The sequence below is a fragment of the Heptranchias perlo genome, chromosome 39 (genome assembly GCF_035084215.1).
Source record: "Heptranchias perlo isolate sHepPer1 chromosome 39, sHepPer1.hap1, whole genome shotgun sequence".
Lineage (NCBI taxonomy): Eukaryota > Metazoa > Chordata > Chondrichthyes > Hexanchiformes > Hexanchidae > Heptranchias > Heptranchias perlo.
In genome coordinates this window covers 11,509,963-11,524,271 of record NC_090363.1, presented here as the reverse complement: position 1 = coordinate 11,524,271, position 14,309 = coordinate 11,509,963, and the positions used below count along the sequence as shown (strand labels likewise).

General features: G+C 48.5%; 1 protein-coding gene across 1 annotated transcript in view; it reads left to right on the top strand.

Annotated features, from left to right (window-relative positions):
* The first annotated feature begins 1,948 nt into the window (after window positions 1-1,948).
* Window positions 1,949-14,309, top strand: part of LOC137304934 (CD166 antigen-like) — a 47,353-nt gene continuing 34,992 nt past the window's right edge. The window contains exons 1-5 of the mRNA XM_067973719.1: window positions 1,949-2,098; window positions 5,761-5,870; window positions 9,270-9,471; window positions 12,636-12,700; window positions 14,035-14,122. Coding sequence (XP_067829820.1) covers window positions 2,029-2,098; window positions 5,761-5,870; window positions 9,270-9,471; window positions 12,636-12,700; window positions 14,035-14,122 — 535 coding nt within the window. The 5' untranslated portion in view covers window positions 1,949-2,028. The remainder of the gene's footprint in view (window positions 2,099-5,760; window positions 5,871-9,269; window positions 9,472-12,635; window positions 12,701-14,034; window positions 14,123-14,309) is intronic.

The window sequence follows — 14,309 nt, the reverse complement described above, 5'->3', positions numbered from 1 at the left end:
ATAAAAACACTTCCCACCCCAACCGGAATCATGTGATCGCCTGGGAGAGGCAAAGATAAACAAATAAAAACTCAGGCCAATTGAGGGAAAAAAATCTGTAAAATTTCTCTCCAAACCTTTCAGGCGATTGGGACTATTTCAGGAGATCACGTTGACCCTGATTTACAGACATATGGGTCCTGGGTGAGGGCAAGATCAGACCGGGCGCTGTGACGTTCCCCCCAACGTCGGTAAATGTCAGCAGGATATTCTATCAGTAATAGACATTTGGCATCAGAGGCTGACCGCCATCAAACAGCAACTTGCATTTATATAGCGCCCTTAACGTAGTAAAACGTCCCAAGGCGCTTCCCAGGAGCGATTATCAAACCAAATTTGACACCGAGCCACATAAGGAGATATTAAGACAGGTGCTTGGTCAAAGAGGTAAGTTTTATGGAGCATCTTAAAGGAGGAAGAGAGAGAGGTAGAGAGGCGGAGAGGTTTAGGGAGGGAATGCCTGAGCTTAGAGCCTGGGCGGCTGAAGGCACGGCCGCCAATGGTGGAGCGATTAAAATCAGGGATGCGCAAGAGGCAAGAATTGGAGGAGCGCAGAGATCTCGGAGGGTTGTAGGGCTGGAGGAGGTTACAGAGATAGGGAGGGGGCGAGGCCATGGAGGGATTTGAAAACAAGGATGAGAATTTTAAAATCGAGGTGTTCCCGGGCCAGGAGCCAATGTAGGTCAGCGAGCACAGGGGGAGATGGGTGAACCGGACTTGGTAGGAATTAGGATACGGGCAGCAGAGTTTTGGATGAGGTCACGTTTATGGAGGGTGGAAGATGGGAGGCCGGCCAGGAGAGCATTGGAATAGTCAAGTCTAGAAGAAACACAGGGGTCAGTGCATTCAAAAAAAGGAGGCAAATTTAGAGAGCAAAGTGGAGTGTTATGTCTGACACCATGGAGAGTCCCACAGGTCAACCATAGGGCATTATAAGATCAGAGAAAGGGCAGTATGATCTGTAACACCAAGTCATGTTCACCCATCACCCCCAAGTGCTCGTTGATCTACATTGGCTCCCGGTCTGGCAACGCCTCGATTTTAAAATGCTCCTCCTTGTATTTAAATCCCTCCATGGACTCGCCCCCCCCTCCCAATCTCTGTAACCTGCTCCAGCCCTCCAACCCTCCGAGATCTCAGTGTTCCTCCACTTCCGGCCTCTTGCGCATCCCCCAATTCCTTTGCCCCACCATTGGCGGCCGTGCCTTCAGCTGTCTAGGCCCTAAGCTCTGGAATTCCCTCTCTAAACCTCTCCGCCTCTCTCTCCTCCTTTAAGATGCTCCTTAAAACCTACCTCTTTGACCAAGCTTTTGGTCACCTGTCCTAATGTGGCGCACTGTCATTTTTGTCTGATCATGCTTTTGTGAAGCGCCTTGGGATGTTTTGCTACATTAAAGGCGCTATATAAATGCATATTGTTGTTGATGTTGGGGTGCCCTGTCAGAGAGAGCAAAATTTCGCATTAAACCTAAACGCAAACGTAAATTCTGATTCATTTTTGACGTTATTGAGAGTGCTCTTTACTTTTCATACGTTGTATCTTAGGATTTTATACACACATCACAAGGTCACAACACCATTTTACTCCCAGTTCACTTTTCAACTTGTGCTCATAGGGCCCTGAGGTAAAGGTAATTACAAACTCTCCCTAATATTAACTTTTCCTTTGTACCATGCCTTCTTACTTTCACCCTTGCTTTTTGGGTGGGTGGGAAAACATTCAAACAATGTACCGTCCGGGCGGCCAAACTAAAAGGGAGCACTTTTTAATTCCGGGACTCGTGTTCCTGGGCGAGATGTGAGACGCAGAGGCAAAAGGTTGATTCAGCAGGGGAAGGAGCAAGGAAAGAGTTAACTCTCAGAGACACTCCACTGCCAGCCTCCGCAGCTTGTAGGAGTTCCCAGCCGATAGGAAAGGTGATCTTATGTTTGAGCTAGAAAAGGCAAAACTCAGTAAACAGGTCGTCAGTTCCACAGTTCCCTCTCAGCATGGCAAGAGCATCTGTTCTGATCTACGGACTTCTTACCTCAATTTATGCTCACGGTACCTCTACCCAAGGTATGTATTCCATCGTCCATTTATGTAATATGTTGATTCTGTTTATGCTGGGGTCCTGGTTTAGAGTTAAGGTTAGGGATGAGGGGGGTGGGGGTGATTTTAACCCCCAAGAACGGGTGGGTTCGGGGCGGGTAGGAGTTGAAAATAGTTGTTTTTTTGGGTCGTAACTGCGGAATGTTCAGACTTTGCATTCCCAGTGGGAAGCCTGGACTTTTCCGTGCCGATGTTAAACCCGGAAATAAAGCCGGGTTGCGGTCGCGACCCAAAAAACAACTATTTTCAACTCCCGCCCGCCCCCAACCCACCTGCTCTTGGGGGTTAAAATCACCCCCAGGGTTAGAGTTACGATTAGGTTTAGTTTTGTGGGCAGTGTTAGGGTTAAAGGTCGGGTTGGGAATAGGGGTAGCTTTAGAGTTAGGGTTAGAGTTAGTGTTAGGGATAGGGTTAGGGTTAAGGTTAGGGCTAGGGTTAGGGTTAGGGTTAAGGTTAGGGTTAGGGCTAGGGTTAGGGTTACGGTTGGGGCTAGGGTTAGGGTTAAGGTTAGGGCTAGGGTTAGGGTTACGGTTGGGGCTAGGGTTAGGGTTAAGGTTAGGGCTAGGGTTAGGGTTAGGGTTCTCTATCTCTGTCTCCCAAAAGGGTTGTTTTGGAAGTAGGTGGGAGCAGAATTGCCCCCTTAAGCTTTTCAGTGCCAAACAGGATTTAGGTTAAATAACCTGCCTGAAGGTCTCTTTTTCCAACAATGCAGTGTCTCTTCAAATGATGCATTAAATCATGAGAATCATCATGTATATTTTAAATGGATCTGACAATGCCCCTGACATTCCGTCTTGTAGTGTCCTTCTGGTTAATATCGTGGTTAGTGTCCCCGCCTGTCACGTGCAAGACCAGGGTTCAATTCCCCAACGGGGGAGACAGATAACTTGAAAGCGCTCCCTTGTTACATGATCTAAGTAAAACTGCTCCTTGAAGATGAGCAGTGGGCTGGTGTCTTGTCTAGAAGACCCTTCCCCACCCTAAAGAGGCACATATAGGGGTTTCACCTATGCCAAGTAGTATGGGTAGAGGCTACCACCATTGAGAGATGAGGTAAGAGAGTAGAGCAGTTGAATGACATTTGCATTACATATCAGGATAGAGGGAGAGGATGAAAGATGATAGACTATAAATATGGACTAGTCCCCAGAGCTCTTGATGCGCATTGCTTAGCTCAGTGGGTAGCACTCTTGCCTCTGAGTCATGAAGGTCGTGAGTTCGAGTCCCACTCCGGAGACTTGAGCACAAAATCCAGGCTGACACTCCGAGTGCAGTGCTGAGGGAGTGCTGCACTGTCGGAGGTGCCGTCTTCCAGATAAGATGTTAAACCGAAGCCCCGTCTGCCCTCTCAGGTAGATGTAAAAGATCCCACGGCCACTATTTCGAAGAAGAGTGGGGGGAGTTCTCCCCAGTGTTCGATATTTATCCCTCAACCAACATTCCAAGAAACAGATGATCTGGTCGTTATCACATTGCTGCTTGTGGGAGCTTGCTGTGCGCAAATTGGCTGCCACATTTCCCTGCATTGCAATACTTCAGAAAGAAATTCACTGTGCTCATGTCTCTGGAGCAGGGACCTTCTGACTGCAAGGTGAGAGTGCTGCCCACTGAGCCATGGAGTTGGTCCTTGTTGGCTTAACAGTAGCCAGGTGTTGTGGGGGAGGTGGTCGGAGCCTTGTGCGTGCATGTGGTGTGTGTCTTCACAGATAAGCAGTTCCATTGACGGGGGCTGGAGCAGATGGCGGGCGGTATAAAGAACGACGTGTGTCGCTAACTAGGCCCCACCCCCCTCACTGATGCCGATGTGGGATGGCGCCTGTCTGGCTTTTGATGAGCAACAGGCGGGGGCCGGGGCTGTTATGACTGACCCGAGTCAGGCACGATCTCCTTTGATCAGCCTCAAAGAGAATTGCGCAAAACATCTTCTCCCGACAAAGCACAGATTGGTGCGCTGATATCTTCGACAGCTGCCCTCCCACAACACAGAGTGAAACAATTCAGAAACTCTCCGCAAAGTTTACACTGTGCTCTTTGTGTCAGTCTTGAAAGACCTACGGGCTTCAGTAACCCAATCTGCTGGCGTATCACCTGTCGGGTTTGCACTGTTACTCTCACCCACCTTCACCTTTCCCTAACTCCAGGCAAGTTTTCCTTTTCATTCCCGGGATGTGGGCGTCGCTGGCAAGGCTGGCATTTATTGCCCGTCCTCAGTTGCCCTGAGTAGGTGGTCGTAGGCCGCTGGTAGCGGATTAATTCAACTATTTCGGCCATTTCAGAAGGCAGTTAAGAGTCAACCGTGTTGGTATGTGGAACTGGAGCCACATTTAATGAACCAGTTGGTGTTTCTCCGATAATCTGACAGCTTCAGGTTCATTTTTACTGATAACAGCTTTTTAATCTGAATTCAAATTCTCAAACTGCCATGGTGGGATTCGTACAGTATCAGACGGGAGTGAAACGTTCCCTTTTACCCTCTGTGTGCTGTACATGTACAGGAGCTGACACTGAGTCACACACGGGCTGTACAGTATCAGACGGGAGTGAATCGTTCCCTTTTACCCTCTGTGTGCTGTACATGTACAGGAGCTGACACTGAGTCACACACGGGCTGTACAGTATCAGACGGGAGTGAATCGTTCCCTTTTACCCTCTGTGTGCTGTACATGTACAGGAGCTGACACTGAGTCACACACGGGCTGTACAGTATCAGACGGGAGTGAATCGTTCCCTTTTACCCTCTGTGTGCTGTACATGTACAGGAGCTGACACTGAGTCACACACGGGCTGTACAGTATCAAACGGGAGTGAATCGTTCCCTTTTACCCTCTGTGTGCTGTACATGTACAGGAGCTGACACTGAGGCACACACGGCCTGTACAGTACCAGACGGGAGTGAATCGTTCCCTTTTACCCGCTGTGTACTGTACATGTACAGGAGCTGACACAGAGGCACACACGGGCTGTACAGTACCAGATGGGAATGAATCGTTCCCTTTTACCCACTGTGCACTGTACATGTACAGGAGCTGACACTGAGACACACACGGGCTGTACAGTACCAGATGGGAATGAATCGTTCCCTTTTACCCACTGTGTACTGTACATGTACAGGAGCTGACACTGAGACACACATGGACCGTACAGTACCAGACAGGAGTGAATCATTCCCTTTTTCTCCCTTAGTGCTGAACCAGTGTTTTATAAAGGTTCATCATGACTTCCTTGCTTTTGTACTCTATGCCTCTATTTATAAAGCCCAGGATCCCAAATGCTTTTTTAACCACTTTCTCAACCTGCCCTGCCACCTTCAAAGATTTGTGCACATACACCCCCAGATCTCTCTGTTCCTGCACCCCCTTTTAGAATTGTACCCTTTAGTTTATATTGCCTTTGAGTGAATTGTTCCCTTTTACCCGCTGTGTACTGTACATGTACAGGAGCTGACACGGAGACATGGGCCATACAGTACCAGACAGGAGTGAATCATTCCCTTTTACCCTGTATGCACACCGAATGGAAGTGACAGTGAGACACACACGAGAAACATTAAACGAAATCGAGAAAGTAAGTGGACTGTGATTAGAACTAAAAGGTATTCTTATTTTCTAAATTATGTTGCTATCAAACAGGACGCAGTGACATCGCATCACAGACAGTCTCTGCTATATACGGTGAGGAGCTCCAACTGCCCTGTACCGCACCCCATCGGAAGCATGCTCAGACCATACAGTGGCTTTTGGTAAGTGACTTTCTATGTGGCTCTGGCTGTTTGCTGTTGTGCACTGATATTGTTTTAAGGCTCCCACTATGTTACTCTTGTCTCACTTTAAGGCTGTGTGCCTCAGCGTCAGCTCCTGTACATGTACAGCACACAGCGGATAAAAGGGAACGATTCGCTCCCGTCTGGTACTGTACAGCCCGTGTGTGCCTCAGCGTCAGCTCCTGTACATGTACAGCACACAGCGGATAAAAGGGAACGATTCGCTCCCGTCTGGTACTGTACAGCCCGTGTGTGCCTCAGCGTCAGCTCCTGTACATGTACAGCACACAGCGGATAAAAGGGAACGATTCGCTCCCGTCTGGTACTGTACAGCCCGTGTGTGCCTCAGCGTCAGCTCCTGTACATGTACAGCACACAGCGGATAAAAGGGAACGATTCGCTCCCGTCTGGTACTGTACAGCCCGTGTGTGCCTCAGCGTCAGCTCCTGTACATGTACAGCACACAGCGGATAAAAGGGAACGATTCGCTCCCGTCTGGTACTGTACAGCCCGTGTGTGCCTCAGCGTCAGCTCCTGTACATGTACAGCACACAGCGGATAAAAGGGAACGATTCGCTCCCGTCTGGTACTGTACAGCCCGTGTGTGCCTCAGCGTCAGCTCCTGTACATGTACAGCACACAGCGGATAAAAGGGAACGATTCGCTCCCGTCTGGTACTGTACAGCCCGTGTGTGCCTCAGCGTCAGCTCCTGTACATGTACAGCACACAGCGGATAAAAGGGAACGATTCGCTCCCGTCTGGTACTGTACAGCCCGTGTGTGCCTCAGCGTCAGCTCCTGTACATGTACAGCACACAGCGGATAAAAGGGAACGATTCGCTCCCGTCTGGTACTGTACAGCCCGTGTGTGCCTCAGCGTCAGCTCCTGTACATGTACTCTTCTCGCCTCTGAGTCAGAAGGCCCTGGGTTCAAGTCCTCACTCCAGAGACACGAGCACATAATCCAGGCTGACACTCCCAGTGTAGCACCGAGGGAGTGCTGCGCTGTCAGAGGTGCCGTCTTTCGATTGAGGCGTTAAACCGAGGCCCCGTCTGCCCTCTCAGTTGCGTGTGAAGAATCCCACGGCCACTATTACGACAAAGAGCAGGGGAGTTGGTGAGACCACATCTGGAGTATTGTGTGCAGTTCTGGTCTCCTTATCTGAGGAAGGATGTCCTTGCCATGGAGGGGGTGCAAAGAAGGTTTACCAGACTGATTCCTGGGATGGCAGGACTGACGTATGAGGAGAGATTGGGTCGACTAGGCCGATATTCACTTGAGTTTAGAAGAATGAGAGATGATCTCATCAAAACATATAAAATTCTAACAGGACTAGACAAACTAGATGCAGGGAGGATGTTCCCGATGGCTGGGGAGTCCAGAAGCAGAGGTCACAGTCTCAGGATACGGGGTATGACATTTAGAACCGAGATGAGGAGAAATTTCTTCACTCAGAGGGTGGTGAACCTGTGGAATTCTCTACCACAGAAGACAGTGGAGGCCAAGTCATTAGATGTATTCAAGAAGGAGATAGATAGATTTCTTAATGCTAAAGGGATCAAGGGATATGGGGAAAAAGCGGGAACAGGGTACTGAGTTAGACGATCAGCCATGATCATTTTGAATGGCGGAGCAGGCCCGAAGGGCCGAATGGCCTACTTTTGCTCCTGTTTTCTATGTTTCTATGTTTCTCCCTGGTGTCCTAAGCCAATATTTATCCCTCAACCAACACCTAAAACAGATTATCTGGTCATTTAACTCATTGCTGTTTGTGGGATCTTGCTGTGCGCAAATCTGCTGCCGCCTTTCCTACATTACAACAGGCGCTACACTTTGGGACGTCCTGAGGTTGTGAAAGGCGCTGTATAAATGCATGTTCCTTCTTGCAGAACCCAGGCTACAAGCGCTGGCCGTAAGTCCAGTGAAGCTCTCGAGATTCACCCTCCGGTGAGCTGCTCCATTCTTGTTTCCGCTCGTGGTTTATTTGCAACTGGGTTGCTTTATTTGAATTTGGCAGGGCTGGCAATTCACTCTCATTGCTGCTTCCCTCATTGGAAGATAAATCTGTCTAATTCGGCCCTGGTCAAAGTGTCCCTGTAAAGTGCAGTACAGGGGTGCCCAACCCCACTACATCAAATGGGCTAGTCTGCAGGGGGGGGGGGGAATTCCCTGGAAACTCTGCCCAATATGCCCTTATAAGGCCTCACGCCAGCTGAGGGTGGGCTTGAATCGTCCTGATGGCCTGATGAAGGTCTCGAACCCTTCCTAGGGGAGGTTAATCGAACCCGGAGGCCATCGATTACCTTTCTCCACTTGCTCCATTGGGAGCAGAACAGGTGGAAAAGAAGAAGTTCCTCGGGCCCTTTCGGGATCTCCTCTCCACTGTTGTCATCGAAAGAGGTGGGAATGTGGGCCGGGACCTGATTACACCAGGTCCTCGGCCTCTTTGCCCACCGGCCAAAACCTCCAGCCCACCTGCAAACGAGGGAAGGATGGGACCTGATGTCTTTCCTGCATTTACACCCTTAGCAACGCATGAGTGCCCCTGGTGTCCATTGTTGCTAAGGGAGGGTGTTGGAGACTGTTAATTTGTTCAAGGCCCAGAATCTCTTGCTTCAATCTCTCGTGGATCGATCAATACTAGCGGGGAAACCGGCCAATTGGGAAAAAGCTGGTAAATTTCATAGTAAGGATGCCATTCGGCCCATCGTGCCTGTGCGTCCTCTTTGAAAGAGCTAACCAATTAGCCTCACTCCCCTACACTTTCCCCGCAGCCCTTGAAAGTTTTTCCTTTTCAAGTATTTATCCAATTCCCTTTTGAAAGTTACTATTGAATCTGCTTCCACCGCCCTTTCAGGCAACGCATTCCAGATCATAACAACTTGCTGAGTAAACAAAATTCTCCTTATCTCTCCCCTCTCGTTCTTTTGCCAATTATCTTACATCTGTGTCCTCTGATTACCGACCCTCCTGCCAGTGGAAACAGTTTCTCCTTATTTACTCTATCAAAACCCTTCATAATTTTGAACACCTCTATCAAATCTCCTCTAAGGAGAACAATCCCAACTTCTACAGTCTCTCCACTTGCATGAGGGCCGTTTCTTTGTCCCGTCCCACTAACTCCCCTGCTGGCTCCCCTCCCCTCTGGTGTAACTGAGGCAGGGGCTCCCCAGTTGGGCCAGTATTGGCGGAGGCGCCTACCCACTTTACATGAATGCCCTGACCCCCTGGGAATTCCCACAGCGTCAATAGGCAAGATGTCGCCTTGGGTTATGACCGTCCCCAAGGAAAATCATGCCCCCCCCCCCATACCCCGGTGAAAAGACTGCGATCATCCTTAAGTCTTCTTGCTTCCTCCCTTTGCGTTTCTCTACCAGAAAACAAGCTCCAAGGAGCAGTGGGAGCAGATCGCTGTGGTGAGGGGCGATGAGAAGCCGACAGCCGTGGGCCACTTTGAGACGCAGGGGAACGGGACGCTGCTGGTCCGATCCGTGGGCATCGAGGACGAGGGACAGTTCAAGTGCCAAGCGGCGAAGAATGGGTCGGAGCACCACTCTATGACTAATGTCGCGGTCTTCAGTGAGTACCACTCCTAACTCACTCTGAGGGAAGGTGCCTTCCACTGATTCATAGAATCATAGAATCATAGAAGTTACAACATGGAAACAGGCCCTTCGGCCCAACATGTCCATGTCGCCCAGTTTATACCACTAAGCTAGTCCCAATTGCCTGCACTTGGCCCATATCCCTCTATACCCATCTTACCCATGTAACTGTCCAAATGCTTTTTAAAAGACAAAATTGTACCCGCCTCTACTACTGCCTCTGGCAGCTCGTTCCAGACACTCACCACCCTTTGAGTGAAAAAATTGCCCCTCTGGACCCTTTTGTATCTCTCCCCTCTCACCTTAAATCTATGCCCCCTCGTTATAGACTCCCCTACCTTTGGGAAAAGATTTTGACTATCGACCTTATCTATGCCCCTCATTATTTTATAGACTTCTATAAGATCACCCCTTAACCTCCTACTCTCCAGGGAAAAAAGTCCCAGTCTGTCTAACCTCTCCCTGTAAGTCAAACCATCAAGTCCCGGTAGCATCCTAGTAAATCTTTTCTGCACTCTTTCCAGTTTAATAATATCCTTTCTATAATAGGGTGACCAGAACTGTACACAGTACTCCAAGTGTGGCCTCACCAATGCCCTGTACAACTTCAACAAGACATCCCAACTCCTGCATTCAATGTTGAATGCTCTTAAGCAGCCTAAAAGGAGAATATCTCTGCCACTCTTTAATTACTGCTCCCATATCTGGGAGGCTTTTCGAGCTAAGCATCTCTCCCGAAAAGCTGTTGAGGTTGAGGGACAATTGAAAACTTCAAAACTGAGATCGATAAATTTTTGTTAGGCAAAGGCATCGTAGGTTATGGAACCAAGGCGGGTAGATGGAGTTAAGATACAGATCAGCCATGATCTAATTGAATGGTAGAATGGACTCGAGGGGCTGAATGGCCTATTTCTGTTCCTAAGTTCCTCTCAAACTATAAGCATGATGCAAGAAACTGGTTGTTGTGTGACAGAGGAGGTTTCTCTCTCTCTTCTAGCCTCTATATTCCCTCCATTGCAACCTTTCCTGTCTCTGTTTCATTGATGCAATCTTTCTTTTTATTCGTTCATGGGATGTGGGCGTCACTGGCGAGGCCGGCATTTATTGCCCATCCCTAATTGCCCTTGAGAAGGTGGTGGTGAGCTGCCTTCTTGAACCGCTGCAGTCCGTGTGGTGAAGGTTCTCTCACAGTGCTGATAGGTAGGGAGTTCCAGGATTTCGACCCAGCGACAGTGAAGGAACGGCCGATATATTTCCAATTATCATCACTATTCATCTGAGCTTTCTTCTCTTGTTGTAAATAGGAATATAGGAACAGGAGGTGGCCATTCAGCCCCTTAAGCCTGTTCCTCAATTCTGTTAGATCATGGCCGATTTGTACTATAACCCCATTTCCCCGCCTTTGCTCCTTATTCCTTGATGCCCTTATCCAACAGAAATCTATCGGTCTCAGTCTTGAAAATTTCAATTGACTCTTGAACATTTCAATTCAAATTCACTGGTCCTCCTCCCTACATCCTCACTGTGTTCAACCACTAATCCCACTGGTGCAGTCCACAACCTCACAACCCGCTGTGTGTAAAGAAAAACAAAATTCTCCTGCTTTGTGTCCTAAATCTCTGATATATTTAATCTTAAATCTATGCCCCTTCGTTCCAGATCTCTCAATCACTAGAAAGAGTTTACAAACAATGACGGACAAGGAAAGACCCTCTGGTTCATCCAGCCTATCCCACACGATTGTGATACCTCGTATATCACAGTAAATACAAGCCTCCACCCCACCCCACCCCCCCCAAACCATGTGACCTCCTGGGCGAGGCGGAAAACCAAATTAAAACCCCAGGCCAATTTGGGGGGGAGAAAATCTGGGAAATTCCTCTCGGACCCATTTGGCGATTGAAACTGGACCAGGAGATCTCTCTGGCCCTGATAATCCTGCCTTTTGGTGATCTCCACCTCAGCCAGAAACAGGTGCAGCTCTTGTTTGAAGGAATTCAGCGAATTGGCGTTCATCGCACGGGTCGGCAGCCTGATCCAGAGGTCCACTATTCTCTGGGGATAAAACCATCTAACCTCGATCTGGCCTTGTACAACTTCGATCTCCCCGTCACAATTTGAAACACCGCTATCCACTCCGTAATCGTCTCTGTTACAAACCCTCTTACAAACAGTCCATTTTTTTCCAAGTCTTTCTTCATATTCATATTTCCTCACACCCCAGGCAGCATCTTCGTGAACCTGCGCTGTCCTCTCTCTATTGCCTCAACATCCTTCCTATAGCCTGGGGCCTGAAACTGTACGCAATACTCCGACTGTGGTCTTCCTTGGGTTTTACATAGATCCACCATTACATCTTAGCTTTTATATTCTGTACCTCTTGCCATAAAGCCCAGTATTCCGTTAGCTTTTTTTTATGACCTCAGCCGCTTGACGTCCGCGTTTAATGTCTCGGGGAACCTGAACCTCCAAATTCCACTGCTCTCCTACATCGCCCAACCTTCTCCCGTTCAGATATTATTATCACTTTTGTTTTTTTTTAATCAAACTGTACTACCTCACGTTTTCTGACTGAATTCCATCTGCACCCATTTTTGCCCATCCCACCATCTCACCACTATCCCCCTAGTGGCTTTCTTTGGTCCTCAGAGGTATTTACTAGGCCTGACAGATAGACAGACGGACCATATAGACAGACAGACGGACAGACCAGACAGACAGACAGATAGATAGATATATACATAGATAGAAAGATAGATACATACATACATACGTAGAAAGATAGATAGAAATATAGATAGATAGATAGAGAGATAGAAAGATAGATAGATAGATAGATAGGTCGATAGACAGACAGACAGATAGATAGATAGATACATAGATAGATAGATAGAAAGATAGATAGATAGATACATAGATAGACAGACAGACAGATAGATAGATAGATACATGGATAGACAGACAGACAGATAGATAGATACATAGATAGATAGATAGAAAGATAGATACATACATACATAGAAAGATAGATAGATAGATAGACAGATAGACAATGCATTGGTGAGCTGTGGAAGTGCTGTGGGTAACTGTGACAGACTCTGTGCTGCCGAGATCTAATGTAACTATCTTCACTTGCAGAGTCTCCCTCCAAACCTGAGCTAATAGAAAACTACCTGACATTTACAGCTGGAACACATTCTGAGGTAATGATATTTTCAGACGGGCTGGGTTGGGTTGCTGACTGCGACGATGAGTTACACGCCATCGCTTTGAGATTGCTCCCGGGAAGCAAGGCCTGGACATGAAATTCCCACCCCAGTGTCGGCCGATATTTCCAATCGGACCTAACTGTTCTGCTGTCGTGTCGCAAGAACGGGAGACTCTTTTAGGAACAGGAAGAGTCCATTAGGAGCGTGGAATAGTAGAGGGACACGGTGGAAGTGTTGATTCTTTTCAAATGCCAGTTTCTTTCAGAAAATAATATTTTGTGATCCAGTATATGAGTAACTTGAGACATGATCTGTGGTCAGTGGAGCAGGCTTGGGAGGAACAGGTGACTTTGGACCAATGGTTCCCAAAGCTCTCCACCACTGGGGGTTTTCCTCACCTCATGTCTAGGTCTGTTGTAGACTCATTGATGGAGATTGATTGCCCTGAAAGGGCATCTAATCATTTTACTTGGGCAGGCACGGCTTCGCCTATGCCACCACCCCCCCATCCCAGCATCCCTGGGGTCGTTCAGCGTGCCCCCATAGTGGTGCGGGCATCTGCCAGCCAAAGGCAAAGTAGTTGACCTCGCCCTGACCCCACATGGCTCAGCGGAGGTCACTGCAGGTCACTCCCGGGCACTTACTCCAGCCGAGCATTGCCGCCGATTGCTAGGCCCAGGATGCCCTTGGGGGATGGGGTAAAATTCAACTTGGAGAGGGCGCAAAAACGGGTGGTAACGGATCGGGCGCCCATTATCCACCCCGTCCGATTGTCCTTTCCTTTCTAATTAAACATCCACTCCCTCCGCGCAGTGTGTATTATCCACAGGATGTACTGCAGCAACTCGCCAAGGCTTCTTCGACAGCACCTCCCAAGCCCACGACCCTAGTGCACGGGAACACCATCACCTCCAAGTTCCCCTCCGAGTCACATGCCGTCCCGACTTGGACGCATATCGGCCGTTCCTTCATCGTCACTGGGTCAAAACCCTGGAACTCCCCACCCGGGAGAACCTTCACCACATGGACTGCAGCGGTTCAAGAAGAAGGCGGCTCACCACCACCTTCTCAAGGGGCAATAAATGCCAGCGACGCCCACATCCTGAGAATGAATTTTAAAAATGGAAAGGTTAATCGGGCAGCTATTCCAATACCACTTGTTTTGCTCCCCCACCAAGTTGAATTTTAACCTCCCTCCCTCCCCGAATATGGAAAAGCCCCCATCGCCCTTGGCAACAAGATTCACCCGAATGAGCCCAAAATTAACCCAAAAAACACTCTTTTTGTTTTACTTTGCTTGCCTTTAAGTTTGTGACTTTTTTCCGCAGATTGGGAAGTGTATCACGAGGGACGGCTATCCTGTCGGTAACATCACCTGGTATAAGAATGGCAAAGTGCTGCTTGCTAACCGGAACGGTGAGAAACTTGGGATCTGATGCCACCTTTTGCTTTCACTGCTGTAAAAAGAAAAAGAAATTGCATTTATATAGCGCCTTTCACCACCTCAGGACGTCCCAAAGCGCTTTATAGATAATGAACTACTTTTGAAGTCGAGTCGCTGTTGTAATGTAGGAAACGCAGCAACCGATTTGCGCACAGCAAG